General features: G+C 37.3%; 1 protein-coding gene across 2 annotated transcripts in view; it reads left to right on the forward strand.

Moving 5' to 3' along the window:
* Positions 1–23958, forward strand: part of ccser1 (coiled-coil serine-rich protein 1) — a 96805-nt gene that overhangs the window by 11636 nt on the left and 61211 nt on the right. For both annotated transcript variants that reach the window (XM_065247185.2, XM_065247186.1), the window contains exons 4-5: positions 4552–4642; positions 6122–6236. In XM_065247185.2, coding sequence (XP_065103257.1) covers positions 4552–4642; positions 6122–6236 — 206 coding nt within the window. The remainder of the gene's footprint in view (positions 1–4551; positions 4643–6121; positions 6237–23958) is intronic.

Raw genomic sequence — 23958 nt, forward strand, 5'->3', positions numbered from 1 at the left:
AAATTTCGTATTTTGACTTAATATAAAAGATTCTTTTAATCTTTAATGCTCCGTCATGGACCCCAGTAACACATATGAGATACTGTTTGAAAGCTTAGAGTCTCTGCTTTCTGCAGATATGCATCACTTTGACATATCTTTTACTGTAAGAAAGTTATTTACACTTAACTTGAGTGTGGACTGCCTCAGATAGCACATATAGCCACAAATGATACACCATCTTTTATCTTAGGTCCTACTCTAAAATATGAGTCCATTCACAGCATTTTCTTTGGTTGTTTGCATAATTAATCCCTAGCTATTTATTATATGTGCAAAACAAAAAATTTATATTTATATGAAAAATATATTTTCACACCCTTCAGTAAAATGAGAATAACTTTTGAATGCGAAATGCTAAAGAGATCATTCTTTTTTTGGGTGTTTACTGTCTGCTACCGCTAACAACCAGAACTGTCTGCAGTCTGCTAGAGCAGGGGTTTTCAAACTTTTTGTGTGTGTGGACCACTATTTGTAATCAAGAATTTTCGCGGACCACCTTATATTACTAATAATATTTTATAATAATAAAATGTGTCCACACAAAGTCCTGAATTAATCTGCACATCTAAATAGTCTTACTAGCACTAAAACTATAACTGGTCATCACATCAGTACAACAGGTTTCTTAACCTTATATCATTATTATTTATATACCCTACTGAAAAATCCAGCAAAAGACCAGCATAAGCTGGTGAGCTGGTTTTAGCTGGTCTCCCAGTTTGGTTTTAGCTGGTTGTGCTGGTGTAGAAAAGTGGGTTTGCTGGTGTAGCAAGCTGGTCTAGCTGTGTTTTGGTCACTTTTCAAGCTGGTCTAGCTGGACTTAGCTGGTCAGGCTGGAAGATCAGCTGGCCTATTTGCATGACCAGCTTTAAACCAGCTAGTTCCACCTTAAACCAGCTAAAACAAGCTACCAGCTTATGCTGGTCTTAGCTGGATTTTTCAGTAGGGTACATATTCTTAGTGTTGGGAAAGTTCACTTTCTACATGAACTAGTTTAGTTCACAGTTCACAATTTTTAAAATGAACTAGTTCAGTTCATAGTTCATATTTGAAAATGTTAAACTAGGTCACAGTTCCAAAAATGAACTAATTTATAGTTATTTTTTTCCCATATTATTTTTTTTAAATGATTGCCATTATAGCCCATATAGAACCACCATAGACAGCAATTATTTGATCAGTTTTAACACTGAAGCTAAATGCGTCAGATTCCATCTTTATGTCCAACTTTAAATCCTTATCCAACCAGGGTTTACATTAGCATTGACTGTCTTTTAATTTTTGTATTTGCTTACACATACCTTAAGAAGGCTAGTCGTGGGGGTCGCACCCCGGGTGAGCGCTGCGAGGCATTGCGTGTATGACAACTCGCAGGTATTGCACACCACACGTGCACGTTAAATAGCGTGAGCTTAGTCAAAGTCTAATTCAAGATCCGGAATATGCGTTAGCAGCCTATGTTAATCCTTAACGATTTAGGACAAATATGATGTTATTTAATGATAAACTATTTGAGTTGCACGGCAGGAATTTCAGGAGCGTCTGTGTTGTTGTGATGACGCATGCAGCGTGACTGGTGAACACTGGTGGCGGTGTTGCCAGATTGGGTGTTTTTTGCGCTACACATTAAGGCCTGTTTACAGTGTGTTTTAGTCGGGTTTTCGCCTGGAAGAATATACAAATCTGGCACCCTATTGAACGACGTAAAACTGAGAGAGCGTGCCGTTCACAGGCACCAGAATGAATGACGTTCACAGTAACGTTTATTAGGCAGCAGTACACGTTCGCCCAAAATATGAACGAGTTTGTATATTAAAATATACATATTCTTATTTTGCCTTTTCACGGACCACCTGCAGTACCCTCACGGACCACTAGTGGTCCGCGGACCACAGTTTGGGAATGGCCGTGCTAGAGCACACAGAACCAGAGTTATACACTATCAAAGACAGTATTTACAACATAAAAAATAAAATTTGGTGTTTCATCATATGAAAAACAACATAAATAACAATATTTGTCAGAAACAGCATCTTTTTATGTAACTTCAAAGGGTTTTCTTTAAAATGATATAAAGAAATTGCATTTATTCCACTGTATGTGGTTATGGGAACACTTCAAATGTTTTTAGGCAGAAATTGTATACAAAAAGGGTATTATTCCTCCCATCAGTTGGAGTAAAATTACTTTTGCATAGATTATGATAGAGAAAAAAATTCCTTTTTCCTCTGTAAGCTGACAGTCGCTGGAATCAAACAAAACTGTCTGCAGGCAGCTGAGACACCCAGGGCCAGAGTTATATACTTTCAAATAAAAACTTTAGAAAAAAAAACATAAAAAAGCGCCTATTTATTTTTGTGTTTATTAGAGGCCTGACATCACATACAACCATGTTTAGCACTTTTAACAGTGTTTTATGTAATTTCAAAGGGTTTCCTGTAAAATGATACCAAACTTTTGTATGTAAACCTCTGCATGTGGGTATGGGAAGCTTTTGAAATTGGGTAGGCCAAATCCAGGCGAAAATCCCCTAAATAGCTTCAGGGTGGAAGAAGTTAAGGAGAGGATGACCATGGCCATGTATTGCGAGATTTGGGGAACAACCTCCTTCCCTCATTAAGAGCATTGAAGATGGGTCGAGGCTGGGTCTTCCAACATGACAATGACCCGAAGCACACAGCCAGGATAACCAAGGAGTGGCTCTGGAAGAAGCATATAAAGGTTCTGGCATGGCCTAGCCAGTCTCCAGACCTAAACCCAATAGAAAATCTTTGGAGGGTGCTCAAACTCCGTGTTTCTCCGCGACAGGCCAGAAACCTGACTGATCTAGAGAAGATCTGTGTCGAGGAGTGGGCCAAGATCCCTCCTGTAGTGTGTGCAAACCTGGTGAAAAACAACAGGAAAAGTTTGATCTCTGTAATTGCAAAAAAAAGCCAACGGTACCAAATATTAACATTGATTTTCTCATGTTTTCAAATACTTATTTGCAGCTGTATCATACAAATAAATGTTTAAAAATCATACATTGTGATTTCTGGATTTTTTTTAGATTATGTCTCTCACTGTGTGGACATGCACCTACGATGAAAATTTCAGACCCCTCCATGATTCCCTTCAAGGTTTTCCCCTGAAATAGTGTTTCTGTCTGTTTATTTTAATTTTATATAACTGATTTCTGAGTGGAAGTGCTGTTTACATTCCTATTGAACTATTTTGACCTTATTTGACAAGGACTGCAGGATATTGCATTAATGAGTAAAGCACATTTTCTTCCAGCACTGACATGAAAAGATCAGGAAAATCAATCTGATTGTCAGGAGATGAGCGAGTCACACCAAATGTCAGCTCTTTGTCACCTTCTCCATCCCTCAGAAATAAACATTTAGAAAAAAAGCCATCATCTCTTTATTTCGAGCCCTGACTGGTTTTGTCCCCAGGGTTCCTGCTGTCAAGATCTGCGTCTGTGGATAGTGACTAGATTGATCGTGTCTATTAACGTGATAATGCGCAAACACAACCTGCGCTTGGATATTTGTGTTTACAAGGACATTTATGAATCATTACATGAGACCATTCTTCTTTAATTTATCTAAATAAGGTGTCTGAACAGGTTTCTGAATAAAGGCCTCCTGTACCACTTCATCAATATTACAGTCTTAATAAGATCATTATGGTAGTGATGCATTAAGTTCATTTTGTCATTTGGCATTGTAATAATTCACAAAGGAAAAGGCCACACGTTTCATTCTCCGAGGGTCTTAATTAGGTGCCCAGTGACCCTTTAATTTTCAAGCAAAGTCAAAGTCGAGGCACTTTTCTTCTCTGTACACTGGCCGATACTCCGGTTTGTCCTGCTTAATTGGACACAGAGCTGCGCTCTTCTTCTATAATAGGACATAATAGCTGCTCATTTGCCTTTTTGTATTTTGCATGCATTTTTAAATAAGATTATCCTCAGAATCTTATATTAGGGTTTTGCTGAGCGCTTATTACAGGAATATCCCAGTTTGTTTTATTTGTGCTTTTTATAATCTTTACATCTTACAGGCTGTTCATACTGAGCACAAGATGGCAGTGTGACTCCTTAGAAAATCCCTCAACAGACCCTTAGTAGACTTTTGGTTCAAGCGATATCCTGATTTTCAAATACATTGTGGAATTTTTAGCACGGTTTCGTTGAATGGGAATAAAGGTTACTATGGAGACAGCATCTCTGAATCAAATGAAATTCTCTGTTGTTGTCTTGGTTTCACGAAGCAGCTGTAAAACGCAGCTGGAGGTTTGGGCTAAATTTAAAAGTAATTTAGTCAATGGTATCTCGAAGAATTATATAATTATATAGAAACAAAATGTGACACCACTAATAAAAAAATCAAGTCTTAATAAAAATGTAAGGTGTGGCAAATCCATTTTACTTTCAGTTATTGCTTAAATTGCTTTTTTAAGTGAATTGTCCATAAATGTCTTCTGACCCCATGCATGATAAAGGTTTTCTTCCTTGTCTTTTAGGATTTTTTAAATAATCTTGGTTCTTCTGAGCTGGATGAAGATGACCTAATGTTGGATCTTGACCTCTCTGACGACCAGCGACCTCGCCATGGTATGTTTTTCTAGACCAGCGCTGCCCTTTCCTCACCTCACGCCTTCAAACATGCATTATGACATTTGTCTCTCATTCATATTCATGCCATTAAGCCTCTGAATATCGTCTTGTAGTAATTACACATTCTTGTAATGGCTTGAAGGAATGATTTTCGCTGTAGATTAAAAAGACGAGACCTACTTTCCTGCTCTTTAGCGTGTAGAGGTCTCAGACAGCCTTTTAGATTTTAATACCTTGTAAAATATTACACCGTAATCTTATGCACACACATAATTGTGCGGATCAGACTTATACTGGAGTTATCTTAATTTTCCGAATGTTCAGTTGTTTCAGAAGTTACATCAGCTCATACAGCACAGCACGTTAATGTGCACCAAAGGCTACGCCTGTAGATGGATAAACACTGCGGATGTCATTGCTGATATTTGCTCAAGCACGTTCATTGCATGAGAAGTGAATATCGTAGTGTCTTTGCATTTATTCAGCAATTTTAACACGTATGTCCCCTGGAGCAAAGCTTTGGCTTTGGATTTTAATGATGGACATCAGGAAGCAGTTTCCCGGACAGGACTTAAGCCTAGTCCCAGACTAAAATGCCTGTTTAAGCTGTCTTAACTTACATATCTTAAAACATGTGTGACTATTGTTTCAAGATGCACACTAGTAATGCTTTATGTAAGGTATTTTTGTAATAATTACTTAAATTTTCCTAATATTACCAATGCCCACTATAAAAGAGGAAGTGTCCCCAATTGACCTGACTCCAGGCCAAAAATGTGTATTGTAACAGTAGTATTCAAAAATTTGTTTAAAATCAAGCAGTCATTTATTTGTAACATAACCGGTGAAATTCGGTTTGGATTTAATGTTTTATTTCTCTTTGCCAACAATTCACCTGGCAAAGCAAAATGTTTTTGGCACAAACCATGTTTATGCTCACTAAAATATGTGATAAGGTTTCTTTATTGACCTTACATAGTTTTGTTAATGGTTCGATAATGGGGGCATGTCCCGGACAGTTGAACCAAAATATAATAGAGCTGATTGAAGATCCAGCTTTCAACCGCAACAACAAAAAATATGGAAGTTTGTTTTCTTTCCCTTTTAAAAAGCAAATTATTTTGCTGCTCTAACCATGTTTTCGCTGCTGTCTGTAACCATGTCATAACACACCAGTGACCTATTTTTAGGTTATGACCTGCCTGTTGAGAAGCACTGCCCTCTAGGACCTTAAAAACAAAGGGAATGTGAATTTTTAGTAAGGTTTATATTTAAAAATAAATGCGGTAATGACTATTTCATGTACTGTTATTTTATATCAGACTTTCGTTACGTTAACATTACTTCCATTTTTGTGGGAATACTTAATTCTTCTTTCAAAGAAAAAGATAGAACCGAAACATGACATGTATGCACAAAGCTGGTATTGTTAAGGTGACCTTGGTTTGGTCAACTGTGGTTTGTTCACTCACACAGTGTCACGGGAGGACTCCAGTCAATCCCTTGCATCATGCCTAAACCTGCTCCACTCACCACTGGATGCCCCCATGGAGCGGACCCCAGGAAAAGAGCCCAGAGAGCCCTCCCACAGGTATTTTGCCTTTCCTGAGCTTTTCTTGAACTATTCAGTTTCATAGACACATTGCCATATTCATGCAGATAAACACAATGGTCATGCAAGACTACAATCTGCATTACTTAAAGGAACAGTATGTAAGAAATTTATATCAATTAATCATAAAATGGCCCTGATATGTCACTAGACATTAGGAAATCTTTTTCATTTTAAATACTAATGTCACTAACAATGGTGGTCTGGCCAGGATATTGTCATTTAAAAAGTGGAGTTGCAGCCCTCAACTGATGTTTATGTTGTCATTTTGTCTATTGGCCACCAGTTGTGTGATTGCAGTACCAGTTTTAGCCACAAGTTTTGTGATTGCAATACCAGTTTTGGCCACAATCCTACATACTGTTCCTTTAACTATGCTGCTTTATTAATGCATAGAATAAATGATTTAATAATAAGGGTTTTTAATCATTCAGACTAGTGGGAAAGGTTTTGATCATATTCCCACAAAAAACCCTAAAACATGTTTATGTTCCAGAAATGTGTTTTATTTATTGTACATAACAAATAGCTATTTTAGGTTTTTAATAGGCAATACAGCTGGGAATTATATTTTTATTTTTTATTTTTTTTATTGCAAGTAATTGCATTTTGACTGTAAATGAATTGCTAGTGTATGTGACTTGTTTAGTGATTTGTTTTTAACACAAATTCTAAGACTCAGTGTACCATATTTATTGTTGATCCCTGACATAAAGAGAAACATTAATGTAGTAATTTCAATAATAGGAAAAAGTGAATCAAACCTACAATTTAAGTTTCAAATATCATATTTGTTTTTTAAACCCACTCTTTTATACGAAATACGTTTATTTTCATGTTTAGTTATTTGTTGTTATTAGATCTGTAGTTATAAATGAATTCTCTTTCATGTTTAGTAGGGCTGTACAATTTAGGGAAATATCTAATTGCGATTCAATTTGCGGTTAATTTTTTTGGCAGATGCAATGTGATGCACTCAGATGCATTGATACTGCTTAAGGGTCTGTTGATTCAATTGCATTCTTATCTGTTTTTTTTTACATATATTTTTTATGAATATAAGGAAACAAAAATAAAAAAGTAAGAATATAATTAACACTGCTTTATTAAAAAAAAAAAGTCAAATGGTGTTTAGCTTGGACCAGAGTCGTATAATAATAGAGTTACGACACTCACATAGACGTCCGTTGTAAGAATGGAATGCGGAAGTAACAGCGTTTCATGTAGTGACCGGTAGTGACGCATAGTTCCAAACGCAGCACTGAAGCCCATTCATTTCAATGGCACCTGCTGGTAAATCGATGAAATTACCGTTTCTCTTTACATTTTCGGACATTTCATTAATATAGTCAACAGTGATATTTTATGAACTCTGCTGTAGGTAATGATTATCGTTAATAATAACTAGTAAAATTTTTATATTTTAATGAGTTGTGTATAATGTGTGAATAATATAGATTTAATGGTTTAATATTTTATTACTGGTGGCCATCTACTTTATACTTATCTTTTTTATATATTACGAGTAACACTAGGGGGCAACAGCGACAAGCTAAATGCCTTATAAGAAAGTCACACTGCTTACAATGCTGCTATGTGTTTCATTGTGTTTGGTAAGTAATACGAGTGATGTATCCTCGAAAATCATGTATGATTATATTAACATTTAATGTGTGTACTATAAATACAATTAAATATTAATTTAGTGTGTTTATGTTATGCTTCACTGTTACAAATAACCGCGTTGGCGATCTTTTTTGTGATTTTAATATAGTAAAAGTGTAGGAATTATGTTTTTAGCAGATTGATAGCCATTTATATAGCCATATTTTGCTACAAAATAAAAGATAAACTGTGTTGCTGTAGTTGGTATAAGTTAGATAACCACAGTTATCTTTGGGCCACAATTAACTGTTTATCTTTATTAACTGTTTTACTATATTTACATCACTCCCTAGTAAAAAAACGTTATAAACATAGTAAGTATAGTGATCAATTCACATTACAAGCTAATATTTATCTAAAATAGCTGAAAACATATGCAAACAGATTGACAGCCCTGCTTGGTTTGGAACTGCAGAACGTTACACGAATCACGTGACCGCACGGCGGCGAGATCAAAGCGTTTCGTAACTCTGTTATTATACGACTCTGGCTTGGACTAACAGTATTTAAATAATTGGGTATATTACAGATGCAACTTAACAAAAAGTAAAAATATTTACATTTTGAAAGATTTGTGTGTATGTTTGTTTTTGTAAACAAATATCTGGAATACTCAACTTCATAATTATCAAAATATGAAATACATATGGGATTTTTAAAATGAGTAGAAAATGCATTCAATGTCATGTCATTTAATTCAAGTGAAATTAGCTAACCAGTTAAATGGTATTTTATTTTATTTTAAATAAGTAGCCAGGCTTGCATTGTTAGGCTGCGCGTGTGTATCAAGTTTAAACGCATCGTCCGTTTTGGGAGACACGCGCGTGAAGTCTTAGGATGCAGAGACAGGTGTGAGTATATAACAAGCATTGAGAGACACAAACTACCCGCGTGCTTTAGGTTGAAACCTCTTCGTCAGTTTAGGAGAAGCGCCGTTTTTGTTGATGTGCCTCTCACAGGGACAGCACGGCCATACTTGCGCTCACTCAATTGTTTAGACTGTCACAAAGCCTCGCTACATATTTCTCACATTGCATCCTTTCGCGATTTTCTAATCAAAGCGTTTCACATTGCGATTGCGGTTCGATTTCGATTAAACCCCCAGCCCTAATGTTTAGCATTGTTGAGTAACTTTACATGCCAGTAGTTTCTTCACAAAGGCTCCATTGTAGTGCTCTTAAGTTCAGATCTTTTATGATAACAAGGTCATGAATCTCGCTTGCTTTATGAATCTGCCAGTATAGATAATTGCATTACCATAGATTCATGATCTTTTGCTACAGAGTGTATGCAATATATTTACATCAGGGATTGAAAATCTTATGCATGCGTGGCAACTTTTGGCACATAAAGTGGTAACCATTGACACGTGAGCTACCAAAGATTATTTGTATTTATTTAAGAAATGTTAAAATGTCTTGCAATAATCCATCCTGTTCCTCACACAGCCTCTTTTTTTTCTGTTACGTGTGATCTTGGGAAGTCGACCACTTCACAGAGCTGAACAGCGAGGGGTGATTTGGTTTGGTCTGCTTTTCTATGTGCACTTTCCCCTCAGATTTAAAGCACACTTTTTGACCTAAAATAACTTTTTTGGCATTTTTCTTTAAAAAAAACTTTTGTGCATAATTTACACTTTAAATGCAGCAAAACCTCTGGAAGTTATTTTTATGTTCATTAATAGATGTACACTGGAAGTGAAAAAATGACTGGAGTGAAATTTTTTTTTAACAAAAACACATTTATTTAAAAGACTTGACTTATTTTAGGTCAATTAAATAATGTTATTGTCAAAGTAAATGTTGTTGTTAGGTATGTGTAGGCTATTACTATGAATAGGGGAGAGTGCAGCGCTCATTGTGGCGCCTTCGGGGGCATGTACACCAAAGAAACACCAGGCAAATGCAAACTATGGACACTTGCCAGCGGTTATTCAGCTGGGCACTTTGGTTGCTGTGATACTTCTGTTTTGTTTATCAGTCATTGTACGATGAGCAGGTTGTCGAGGTATTTGTCCCTCCCTTCCTCCACTGTGATTGGACGGCTAAGTGAAAAGTGACAAGCTGAGCGGTTCCCCCAAAAGCATTTCTGGGTGCTCAGCCCTAGATGTGGGGTAAAAGGCAGAGGCACCGGCGCTCAATGCGAACCAAACCTGTCAGCTGCTGGTGTTTTTGAAAACAGTGGTGCTTCCACTGGAAACAGCTAAAAACATGTGCCAGCCGCATGCATAAACGCCTTTGTGTATGCACCCCCTTTTATTTAAAAGAACCAATTATAAATCAATAAACACTAATGATCATCTGGGGGAGGGGCTCTATAGAGAATCCTGTTAGGCGCTTGCCAGCCTGTGTACATTCGCTGTAGCTGAAATTACATCGATGAGTTTTCGAAACAAATGTTGTGGTACAGTTGATGTCAGGTTTAATTGTTTGTTGAAAATATGTTGTTTAATTGTAATTTTAGCATGTGATTTTAGAGACATCTTTCTTTTCATATTCAAGCGGTTTTGCATGACAAATACCTGCCGGGAGGCACACTGGCTCAGTGGGTAGCTCTGTTGCCTCACAGCAAGAAGGTCCCCGGTTTCGACTCCGGGTACTCTGGTTTCCTCCCACGGGCCAAAAACATGCAAGTTAGGCAAATTGGAGAGGCCAAGTTATCACTCCCCCAACCCGTGTCTGGATTTACTTGTCTGAATCAACTTGTGTATGATTTAACCAGTTCTCACCATGAATAAAGATGCTGGAATAAAGAAAGAAAGAAATACCTGCAATGAGGTGTCGCAAACCTGGCCCCATAGTGGCTCGACTTCCTTAAAGGGACTTTGGGTCACATTTATGAACAGACCAGATTTAAATTCAAGGATGCAAGTAAACTTTTGCACTCTAAACAAATTGGCTTGCTAAAAAATAACAATGATGGTTTTGACATGAGATTATTTTAATTTATGTTCTCAGTGGATAGACGTCATACTTCCTTTAGCTGTTTCCTAATTTATCAAACTTTGTTTGTCTACTTGAGCATTGACTCTGCAGGCAGTTTGTATGATTTGATAATGTCCTCTCACAAGCTCAAACTGAAACACGGCACTGACTGGCAGTGTCATCCTTTGCATAACGACAGCAGAGTCATTTCAAACCAGCTGAATCCCATGTGGACACGGTGCAAATTATATTACCATGGAAATTAGCCTAGAAAATTGAATATATTTTCTGACCTTATAATTATTTGTACGATTTTTAGAGCATACCCCAAAATAGACTTGCAGAATGTATGATTCGGTATGCTAAGATTCTGCTGCATGTTAACTACGTGCAATAAATGATTTAATGTTGCTGTTTATGTGCGCAAACAGAAGGTTTAAAGTTTAAAAGCAACATAGAGCAATATTGACTTGTAAAAAGGTTATGAGTTTTAGATTGCCAAAGTAAAAGTATATTAGGATATGACATTTTATCATATAGCCGAGCTGCCGAATGCCTCATAAAAGCTGTGCTGCTTTCAGAACACGTATTTTCACTATGTCAGCAGGTAGTGATTGAATGACCTTGTCTTGATATCTTTGACATAGTTTTGAATGAGATTTCTAACCGAGTAGCCTCGAGTTTTATTTTGGCTTATGTTGTATCTCTTTTTAAATTTATCTTCAAAATTTATTGGACCCCAAGACTTGTTCAGCATAGTGTGATTAAAATGTCACCTTGCGATTTGACAACTGTTTCTTCATTTTTGTAAGGAATTTTGCAAGTCACTTTAGATAAAAGCATCCGCTAAATGCGTGAATGTCAATAACAAATGTTTGTTCTTTATATAATTTACTGTTGGTGTTATTTATACTGTTTTGACTTGTTTTATGAGTATTTTTTTGTCATTCAGCATGAGCATTTAAAGGAAAAAATGTCATAAAAATAAACGAACTGCCCCCCAAATAAACACATTCATAGCAGGAGAATAAATTTACCTTGCTTTATAAAAATAATGAAGATCAGAAAAGTAATGTAATCTGTTTTTTCTGATAACTGTGAAACTCATCACTGACAGGGCAATGGAGAAATGACAAGAAAGATGCATGGGATTGCAATATAGTGTCATTATGGTGGAGATCTGTCAGCTAGTATAGATATCTTTAATGGACACTGGCTGGGAGGCCTGTTTTCTGCTGTGAGTCAGCTCAGCTAGACTTGAAGATGCACTGTTTGATGGGCTATAATCCTACACCCTGACTAAGTGACAAGATATATTATCCCAAGGCAAAGTCTGGGCTGTTGGTGTGGAAAATGCATCAACCGTCAGCGAGACTGATGCAACGAAGCTCAGCGTTGTGTTTTTCTCGCTCAGCAACGCAGCCCTCTCCTATTTTACTGCTCTGAAGAGAGGGCAGAAGGAAGTATTACGCCCTCAGAAGGAAGACATATAGATGAAGCTATACAAAGAGCTCAAGAAAGAGTCTTAGCAGTGATGCCCAAGGACTGAACGTGTATGTAGAGGTTTATCAAGGATTTTCTTTTATATACAGTAGCTTTCACAAAAAGAGTTCCTAGTGCAGAACGAAAGGATTGGAATTCAGGCCGACTTCATTGGTTGAATTTTGTTATAATTGTAGTACGATCTGAAGTGGTAAAAAGTTAAAGATGCTTTTCATTTATTTTCCTTCAGTGGTGGCCTCAATCATTTTAAATGGGGAAAGTTTCGCTTAAAGTCCCCTTGTGGTAAAAATCAAGTGTTTGTTGTTTATGTGTTTTTTTAATACAGTGTATGTTGGAAGACAGACCATGTTTAAATTAGCGATTGTCTTATTTTCCCCCTGGTGACGTATATCTGAGTGAACTGGCTTCTGAAATGAAATAAGGCATGGCTGGATTTGAATTCGTCCATCGAACTGATTGGGTCGTGTTGCTAATTGCTAAACGCTGGAATCTTTTCCCGCACCCGCTCACCTGCCATACCATATGACCGGAAGTAAAGAGAGATCGTTTTGAGGAGGGGGGATTTGCGTTTTTGATTAAAGATTATGAGGGCACATGATTTTCTTTTAAATAATAAGGTTCACAGATTAGACTTGGGCGGTATCGAAATTTTGATACAGTCAAACCTCCTCTCTATTTTACCTCTGTATATGGTATTACCGTGAGTAATTATACAATTATGACGTATGGCTCAGACAGCGTCACCAAATTGTTGGCTTGTGCCTAAACTCTGAATACAATGAATACCAAACACTAATACTGAAACAATAGCAAAATAGCAATAAAATAGACCCATACACCTTTTTGTTGCACAATTTGCAAATTGCCTGGTCCATATTTACTGCCTCTCCGTTCTTGTTTGGTCCAAACCTGAAATACTGCCTAACTGTAGAAGTTGTGTTCTTTTTCGAGACCAGGCCACTTGGTGTGCGACTCCCACATATATATGTGTATATACATTTATATATCTATATATCTACATATCTATATCTATATATATCTATATATCTTTATATCTATATATCTATATATCTATATCTATGTGCATATACACTCACTGGCCACTTTATTAGGTACACCTGTCCAACTGCGCGTTAATGCAAATTTCTAATCAGCCAATCACATGGCAGCAACTCAATGCATTTAGGCTTGTAGACATGGTCAAGACGATCTGCTGCAGTTTAAACTGAGCATCAGAATTGTGTGACTTTTTTTGTGTCTTTTTTTGTGGTCGAAATGTTTTAATTTTGTGTGACTTTAGTATGGTTGTACAGCAAAGGGGTCAACTACTGTTGTTTTTATTGTGCCTTATAAATAAATTTTGATTGGATTGATTTGAAAGGTGATTTAAGTGACTTTGAAAGTGGCATGGTTGTTGGTGCCAGACGGGCTGGTCTGGGTATTTCAAAAACTGCTGATCTACTGGGATTTTCACACACAACCATCTCAAGGGTTTACAGAGAATGGTACGAAAATGAGAAAATATCCATTGAGTGCCAGTTCTTTGGGGCGAAAATGCCTTGTTGATGCCAAAGGTCAGAGGCGAATGGCCAGCCTGGTTTGAGCTGATAGAAAGGCAATAGTAACTCAAATAACCACTCGTTACAACCGAGATATACAGAAGAGCATCTCTGAACACACAACACGTCAAACCTTGAGGCGGATGGGCTACAGCAGCAGAAGACCACACCGGGTGCCACTCCTGACAGCTAAGAACAGAAAACTGAGGCTACAATTCGCACAGGCTCACCAAAATTGGACACTAGACGATTGGAAAAACGTTGCCTGGTCTGATGAGTCTTGATTTCTGCTGCGACATTCAGATGGTAGGGTCAGAATTTGGCGTCAACAACATGAAAGCCTTGTATCAACAATTCAGGCTTGTGGTGGTGGTGTAATGGTGTGGGGGGATATTTCTTGGCACACTTTGGGCTCATTAGTACCAATTGGGCATCGTGTATTGTTTCTGACCATGTCCATCCCTTTATGACCACAGTGTACCCATCCTCTGATGGCTACTTCCAGCAGGATAACGCGCCATGTCATAAAGCGTGAATCATCTCAGACTGGTTTCTTGAACATGACAATGAGTCATTGTACTCAAATGGCTTCCACAGTCACCAGATCTCAATCCAATGGAGCATCTTTGGGATGTGGTGGAACGGGAGCTTCGTACCCTTGATGTGCAGTCGACAAATCTGCAGTAACTTCGTGATGTTATCATGTCAATATGGACCAAAATCTCTAAGGAATGTTTCCAGTACCTTGTTGAATATGTGCCACGAAGGATTAAGGCAGTTCTGAAGGCAAAAGGGGGTCCGACCCGGTACTAGTAAGGTGTACCTAATAAAGTGGCCGGTGAGTGTATATATTACATATATATCTATGGTCCAAGGTGGTGCAAAAGAGTGGAGGCAGGGACTAATTTGCATATTTGTATCTATGGTCGAGCTCTGAAATTATGTAGAGGTTTAAATTTGCATATTCAAAGATCTGTGTATACTAAATGAGGGGGTGGTACTGTTAAATTAAGGTGATTTATAGCATGAAGAAAATACGGTCACAGAATAAAATTTTCACATACGCTATTAAGATGAGTTTTAAGTGATAAATTAATCGACTACATGGGGACTACAGGGAAATTGATAAAAAAAGTAAAAAGATAAAAAAATTATTTTGCATTTTTACAAATTACCCACATGCCTGCGTTTTGACTACAGATAATAAATAGCAAGAGCAATAATAATCTTAATTTTATATAGAACTTTTCCTGTGTTTAAGACAACAAATAAACATCAAAATAATCATCTGAACAAATAAGCAAGTCGAACACATAGTACATGGCATCAAAGCCTTAAACAGTCAGTTAAAGTGCGTCTAATAATAGTGGTTATTAATAAAAAAGGCAGATTCAAAAAAAGATTACATAGTCTCAAGAGTTTCAGTGCTCTGTCTCTCTTTTTCTCGTTCTTTCCTTCTCTCTTTCTCGCTCTTGTGTCCTTCAGGAGCAGGTTTGTTACAGCAGGGGGCAGAATCCTCAGTTCTGTGGTTCTCTACAACAGAAGGCTGGATGTCTGGCCTTGTGCTACTTTACATAGTCTCCTTATCCAACTTTGTCAAGGTGATTCAAAGAGAGAGGGCAAAGTCTTTCAAGAAAACTCAGGTGTGACAAAGTCTGAGCATAGCTAATTACCGTGAGCCGGTCAGATGTCCGTTTTTTTCTGAAATGTGAAGTTGGGTGTGTGATTATTCCTAACCTTTGATCACGCTCTCAGCGCGGCGTCATGTCGATTCTCCCGTAGTCATTGCATGCGTGTGAGATCCGACTTGGGGAAAGTCTCGTAGGCATCTGGCTGAGTCACAGAGGCAGAATCCATTGTTGTCACACATAGCAAGGAAGTCTGTGTCATCACTGATTGGACACGGAACTGTTGTGTCGGAGGCCGGCAGCTTCTCGCCTAATGTGGGTCCACGGGCCGTGAAACGTTGAAGGAAAGTTCGAAACACAAACAGCCATTAGTCATAAACGCAAAATGGATTTTTCAAGGTCTTTGTTATATAACACGTTGACTACTCATATTAAAATAATTTTCCTTCACAGTAAGAGCAGTTACCTTCAAATAGACAAATGATTGAAAAACCATTACCTCAGGGAGAAAGCTTTAAACTTAAAAATCATGAATGTTTAATGTCTGCAATAAATATGTCAGTAACATTAATATATCCTTCCAATTTTCAACTTTAAACTGACCCCAGACGTTTAAGGCCGCTTGAGACTAATGCCTTATTCGAACATAAATATTTGATCAAGCAGAAAGATTGCTTTAATGTCAACAAACCGCTTTAAACACTGCCACATTCTCTCTGACATCATGACTTTGTGCCCTACTAGAAAAAATTAAGCCACAATTATGCTGAAAGGGATGACACGTAATGAGCAAAATCAACACATTTAAACACTTTAGATGTTCAGGAGTTATAAACAAACAAACAGATGATGTCATGGCAAAGGTTGATGATCTCAGCCAGAAGCTAGTCTCTTTAATAAAATGAGTAAAAACGCAAAAACAAGCTTGAGGAAGATGGTTGATGGCAGTGTGGAAACCGCTGAACTCTAACTGCTACCGATTCTGCCAGAAACGCTTGCGTTTGTGGGTATCGAGCAATTTGTTGCAGCCTGTTAAGGTTATGTAAGAATATATTGCTTGGTTACACAGCATTGGTCATAACATAACAACCACTGGCCATAACATAAGAACTTTGTTTGAAGTCTTTTACTAAGTGTACTAGTTGCAAGTGTGTTAATTAAATTTTCAAGATGCTAGCATAAGTCAGTGAGGGTCAACTGTATATAATCAATCCGTCAGTATGAAATTGCTAACTCTTTCCCAGCCAGCATTTTTTAAAAACTTTCCAACCATCGCCAGCATTTTTATGATTTACACACAAGTGTAATGCATTCCAAAAATTCTTCTTCTTTAAATTTATAAACACACAATAAATCAAATGAAAGAACAGACCGTCTCCTTTTAAACAAACAAGCAAAAAACATTTCATCCTATCTTTTATCACCTCTCAAATATGGGTAAGTTTTTAAAAAAATACCACAATTTGAACAAAAAGCTGAGATAATTGCATTTTTGTAAAGGATTTGTCATGGAGATCAGATTCAGAATGATAATCAAAAAATAAACATATATGTATTTACTGTTTTTTAATCCATGGATACCTAAAGCAACACTATGTAGTTTCCATGTACAAATGACTTACAGCTCCCCCATGTGGTTGAAAAGCGCAACAGTGCCTGGTATCAGACACTCTTCTGCAGGCAGGGGGAGGGGTGGGGCTGTGTTTTCTACCCTCCACCGCCACTTTCAGAGTGTGCTTGTAGCAGCTAGGAGGCTGCTCAGGTTGCAGCAACAGTACAATTTGTCACTGAAATAATTTTGGAGAGATTATTTAAAGGTAAAAAACTACATAGTGTTGCTAAGAGTGCCACATAATGGATAATAGTAAAAATATGAATTGCAGTAAAAACCCATCATTGGCAGGGAAACACTTTCTCTTAGTGTGTTTTCACATCTGTAATTCGGTTCATTTGGTCCGGACCAAAAGCAAAAAATGATGATACATTGTAACTTTTTTAGCAGTTTTGGTTTCTTTTCACACCACACTGGTTGATCTGGTCCATACCAGTTGAAACGAACCAAAATTCTGTCATGTGATAAGATCTACATCACTCATTGGCCACATGTATTTGAACGTATTTCCTAAACTGCTTCTCGATTGGTCAGAATCAACGTGCACGAAATTCCAACGGAACCTCGGAAGTAAACAAAAAGAAGCAAAATGTAGCAGACACCGTGGACAGACGGCTGTGCGCTGTAATTATGTCTTCGTGGTTGTTATACATAGTTTGTATACAGCACTCTAGACAAACCATTAATTTTCAGAATGAATTGCGGATGCGGCTTGAAAACAACGTTTTAATGCACTACAAACGGCGAAGACACAAAATTTCTGAGGCTCTGTCCGCACCTCCTAGCAACTCCAGGTATGTCCGTGATCTGTCATTGTGCTAATATTACTAATAGAAACTGTCAACAAACACTTCCTCATTCCATAATGCACTGTTTAGTCCAAAATGCACCAACTGAGCAATCGAACTCTCGTACGATTCAACCGAACTAAACAAGGCAGGTGTGAAAGCACCCTTAATTGACGAGATAACTCGTCGGCAGGGAAAGAGTTAATACCACTTGTCACTTATTTTTCTTTCATCATGGTCATAGTCAAAGCTAAATCTTACTATCTTTTTTTCTAGCTTTCTGAATCTTTTCCATGTTTATAAAATAAATTCTTAGTAGTCAGCTAGACTCTGTTTTAAAAAAAAATAGTGTAGAGTTGAGTTATTTGTTTAGATGTCAAGATTTATGGAGCACTACTCTGGACTCTTACGAAAACACTACTATCACAAAAAAACCCACTGCATTTCTTAAACTGCATCGAAACGCACAGAGAATGCAAATGATGAACTCTATGCATATCCTTAATAATTAAAATAAAAGTGAATCTTCTGTGTGAGGGGATGGCCATTAGTCCCCCACTGGTCTTCTCATTAAAGTCAGTTAATGATAGTTTTACCCTCATAGGGATATTTCACACCTGTTGAGTTTGGATGATAATTAAATCTTGCCGAACAACGACTCTGCAGATGACTTAAGTCTTGATTTGATTTATATTGAATATATTGTCCTGCCAATATTCAAACTTGTTTTTTTTAAATACATAGACGTTCATACAGTCAATCCGGCTCTTCAAGTGTGTGCGTGTGTTTAACAGGTGAAGAGGAATAGTCTCTTTATCTGTATCCTCTCTTGCTTGTTTGTCATGGTTGACAGGCGAAACTGGAACAGTTTGTCTCTTCTGTCCGTTTTAAGAGATGTGGGTTGTCTACTGATACTTGGGATAAGTCTGATATCTCCTAATGTGTTATTTCTCAAACTCCGTTTACTGCAAATAACAGCGTTTCACTCATATGTTCTGTACTTATATAACAGAACGTTGTGGTCCTTACTGCTAATTGGTCAGCAGTTGTGGTTTATTTACAATAAAACACACCTGTGACCAATTTGCTATTTCACTGCAGCACCCACAGAGCATTGCTTTGATACTGTCAGGCACTGTATCTTCTAACAGAAGGATGGCATTTTATTTAGTGGCTTTAAAAAAACACGTTTTGTTTTTATAGCACAGCCGCATACCTTTTATTGTTGAAAGGAACTTTTACAGTCATTCGTACATTTTGCCGCTCTCAGGCTTATCTGTTGTGACCTATGACATATGAGATCCAAACTTTTCATTTAAAATTTTTTTTCCATTGATGCACTATACAACACACCTATTAAGGCCAAGTATGCAGAATGCATTTAGGGGAACGATAAATAAAAGTCTTTACAGAAAAATCACTGGAACTCTACTGCAGCAAAAATAACTTGCAAGGACAGTGGCCATTTTTCTGATCTTGTTCCTGGAAGGCAAGCTTTTAAAATACTTGTGTTTTGATGATTTGTCCAACAGCGTTGAGGAGCAACTCTTCTCCTTTGGTATGGAGTTAAAATGTAATTAAAGAACAAAGGGCCATTCTGGCCTAATGCTAACGCGATGGGGCTGATGAGAAGACGTTGCTAATAGCTGTAATGCAGAACGTTGACTCACCTGAGGGAGTCTTTCACATCTGACAGATGCCAGCCCAGAACACACAGCCTTCAAACGAGAGCACGTGCAGGGGGCTGTCAAACTGCTAAGTAGAGGTCATATGCATAAAAGATCAAAACTAGACGAGAGTGCCATAATCTGATAATGGCTAGATACAAGGTGATAATGGATATTATGTGGCGGGGTGATGCAGGTGACTTAATAATTAAATTAGAATACGGTATGTAGGTATTAGTCTTGGTGTAAATGTTGAAACAGTGCTGCAGCAGAAACAAATAAAGAGCCATGAGGTCGGCAGCTTTTAGTTGCATCTTAAGGCAAGAACATTTTCAAAGACCTGATTAAAAACACTATTGCGAATTGGTGAAAATGAACTGTGTGGTGGTTTCGTAAATAATGCATGGGCTCTGTTACAAAATCTAGTAAGCTGCCTATGTAGGCAGCATTTTGAGGCTTGCTGCAGTTACAAAAGCTGTTCCTTAATTTCATAATATTTCCATGTCCTCCATTACCTAAATTGTATGGCATTATCTCATGTATTCTTTGAAGGGAATGCAATCCCACAAAGCATTGCAATGAGAGGAGTTAAATTGAAATTGTTCACAATGACATGCAAGATAACCCACATAAATGTGGCGTCTAGTGGTGAGATTGCGAATTGCAACCAACCTCAATTTCGAAATGCAATGAGAAGCTACAGTAGCTGCCAGAGGACAAACATGTCGTCATCTGAGAAAATGTAGGGACGAAATGCTCTCTGTAGAACAGTTTGCGGTTAATGTAGAAACACAGCGGCGACTTCCATGTAAGGAGATAAAAACGGATCATTCTGAGGTTAAAAAATAATACAGTTAATTATGTAAAGTCTTTATACACCTCTGATAATATAGTTATGTATATTTTTATTGCATTTCTGTCAAAAGATCCTTCTTAAAGTCCCAATTGCACCTTTAATTCATTCAACACATTGAAGTGTATTTTAAAAAGGACATTAAAATGTGTTACACAATATTTATGTAGTACCTTAACAGAGCAGTGAACTTAATCCATGCATTACATACATACACTGTAAAAAATACTTTGCTGCCTTAAAATTTTTTGAGAAATCAACTCAATTTCATTTCAAACTTACTATAATTTATCTTGACTAGAGATGAGTTGTTATAACTGCAGGTGAGTTGTTATAACTTATAAAATTAAGTTGACTTTTCTCAACTATATTTTATAAGCTGTGACAACTCATCTCTGTTGACATGACTTGTAAATCTGAGTTGATTTGACAAATTTTAGGCAGCAAAGTATTTTTTACAGTGTATACTCAAAAAATGGCTGTGTTATTTTTGACCCATAATGGGTAAATATTGAACAGAATACATGCTGGTTTAAAATTTACCCAATGTTGGTTTGTTGTTATATAACCATGGGGTATAATAACCCAGCAGTGTGTTCTTTCTAATACCTGCCCATTATGGGTCAAAAATAACCCAGCCATTTTTAAAGTGTAGAGTTTGGTTATGATGAATTGAACACTTGAATGAATTTCTGGTTTTAGTTAATCTGTTCAGCACTGCAACAATAGCTCAACCATTGGCGTGAAAGTGACGTGATTGTTGTAGCCCATACTTAAAATGTGACCTCTGCATTTAACCCATCCTCATAATCAGTCACTACCTGCGACTGTGAGAATCGAACAGGCAAACTTTTGGTTACAAGCCCGACACTCAAATCATTAGGCCATGACTGAGTTTGAGGGAGTAACTTTCTGCTTGTTATTTTTGCGATTCTGTCTTGTGATTCTAGAGACTGAAATAAGTACACATTAACTTTATGGAATATTAAAATGGAGACCAATCACAAGCTTGTTAAACCGAATCAAAGACGCACTGAGACACAAAATTATGATTGATGCTTAAATCTACATAATCACCACACATACAAAGCCTCTGCCAAGTAAATAACATCTTAGACATTTTCATACAAAATAACAATACAGTTTATAGGAGAATGCATTTAACAAAAGGTAGATGTCTGAGAATAGTCTGAATGTGGCAACATTGACTTCTTTTTTTCTAGCTAATGTTTCATAATGGTATTAAATGCCTAGGGGCATCTGAAGTAAAGGAAAGGAGTTGTTAAGGCACAATTTACACCCGCTGCCGCAGTTCTCAGTCTGATTTCCGTTTTAAATAGCAATTTTGTGTTTTCATACTTGTAGTTTTGTACTTCATGTGTGCAATGATCGATTTGTCATGCCACGCTTAGATGAACACATCAATTGACTCGTCGTCTCAAAAGACAGCATTTGAGAAATGAGTTAGGTGGCATAGTTGGTTCTTGCAGGCAAAAACTAGTTTCTGCTCCTGGCTTTCAGTTCAAACACTGAGTTATAAATCCTCTAATACTTTAATGAGTATTAGTGGAATAAGCCCATACTTCTCTTATGCAGACTTTTAAAAAGAGTGTCATGATTAAGTTATGACTCTACCATTTATGAAATCATTTGTAAAATTAAAATAGAGAAACAACTGGCTGTGTCTTTCACAATAGGCAGTTTGGGTCAGACTTTGGTTAGCGTTGAATCTTGCCCCTGCTGGTAGATGTCATAACTACATAATCTATAAAGGTGCATATTCCTCAGTGTTCAATTTGTTTAGGGTCTTAAATTTCTGAAATTGTCTGTTTATCCTCTATATTATTTCACATAACAGCTCAGGATAATAGAGTATGGCCATATGAACCATTCGGTGTTGTTGTGTTCCTCCATAGTAATTTGTTACATGGCATTTACTGCGTAACTGATTGGCTCAATCCTACTTAGTCTGCTGAACTGTGCATTCTGGAGGTTTTGTGCCGGCCAAGAAACTGCCATTGGGATGAAGGAGGATGCTAAAGGAGAACTTTCTCTTGGTACTATGGGTCGATTGTATAGATTGAGGAACAAGCGAACATATCCCCATTTCTCTGAGAGATGTTTGAGAAGATGTGTATGTGTGATAATAATTGACAACTTTGAGATGGAGAGCCTGTAACCTGCCATGGAACAGCAAAGTGAAATTTCACTTTCCTCCTGCAACTCCAAGGACGCTCGCCACAAAAGGCTCCGAAATAAACAATGTGGTAATGAAAAATGACAACAGAAAAGACGGGCTGTGTTTACAGATCAGCTCCCCTTGAATGTGCAGTTTTCTCGTCAGAGAGGTTACCAGGAATCGAATGTGCAATTCTAATGGAGACCTCGACAGTTCTTTTGATCTTCTGTTATCGCTATACTTTTGCAAAGCATAAATGCGTCATAATAATTGTTGAAGTGCTCTGGTTTAATTCGATCTGAAGAAAGCAGAAATTGAAGGAGAGATGTGAAAACTTTTTTGGAGCAGAATCAAATTGTTGTAATAAACAAATCTCACTGTGTGTGTAACTGTCAATAAGAGATTTCTATTGATCCAAATACCATATTCTTCCTTTGAAGGTTATTTTCAATATGAAGGAATAGATGGGGGGTTCTGTCCTTTCAAAAAGGAATGTGAGAAATGGCCTTAAAGCGGACATTCCACAAGACGTTTTTAAGATATTAAAATAAATCTTTGATGTCCCCAGAGTACATATGTGAGGTTTTAGCTCAAAATACCATATAGGTAATTTATTGTGGCATGCTAAAATAGGCACTTTATGGATCTGAGCAAAAATTCACCGTTTTTGTGTGTATCCCTTTAAATCCAAATGAGCTGCTCAGGTGGGCGGAGTCTCAAGCGCTCGCGCTGTAGACATGACAGAGCATCAGGGAGATTTTCTCACGAAAGAAGTTATGTTAGCGATGCCAAGCATTATATATTTGAAGTTTAAAAAGTCAATCATCTGTTTTACGCATACTAAATACATGTTTATCAGCAGATGGGGAACATTGTGGAATAAAATACTTTTAGGTCTCATGCTGCCAGTGTTTTAAACGGGCACAATGATTTTCAGCATGTTACAATAAAATACACTTCCACAAACATTCAGAAGTTTACTTTTTGACCAAACCACACAAGCACATTTAAATGATCTGTAATAAAACAACACGTTAAATGTTTAAACTTTAGAGTAATATGCATTGTTCTCTCTCTCTCTCTCTCTCTCTCTCTCTCTCTCTCTCTCTCTCTCTCTCTCTCTCTCTCTCTCTCTCTCTCTCTCTCTCTCTCTCTCTCTCTCTCTCTCTCTTGCACTAAGGTAACGTTAATCCTTATCTTCAACCTTTAGAAAGACCATTAAAACTACAAGTTATAAGATTGTAGGCTACTGTTTGTGTTTGAGGGAATACAACGCGTCGTGCTCTCAGTCATTCTTTCTATCTGACTCTCGCACTCGTTAGG

This window comes from Paramisgurnus dabryanus, chromosome 11 (genome assembly GCF_030506205.2).
Source record: "Paramisgurnus dabryanus chromosome 11, PD_genome_1.1, whole genome shotgun sequence".
In the NCBI taxonomy this organism is placed as follows: Eukaryota; Metazoa; Chordata; class Actinopteri; order Cypriniformes; family Cobitidae; genus Paramisgurnus; species Paramisgurnus dabryanus.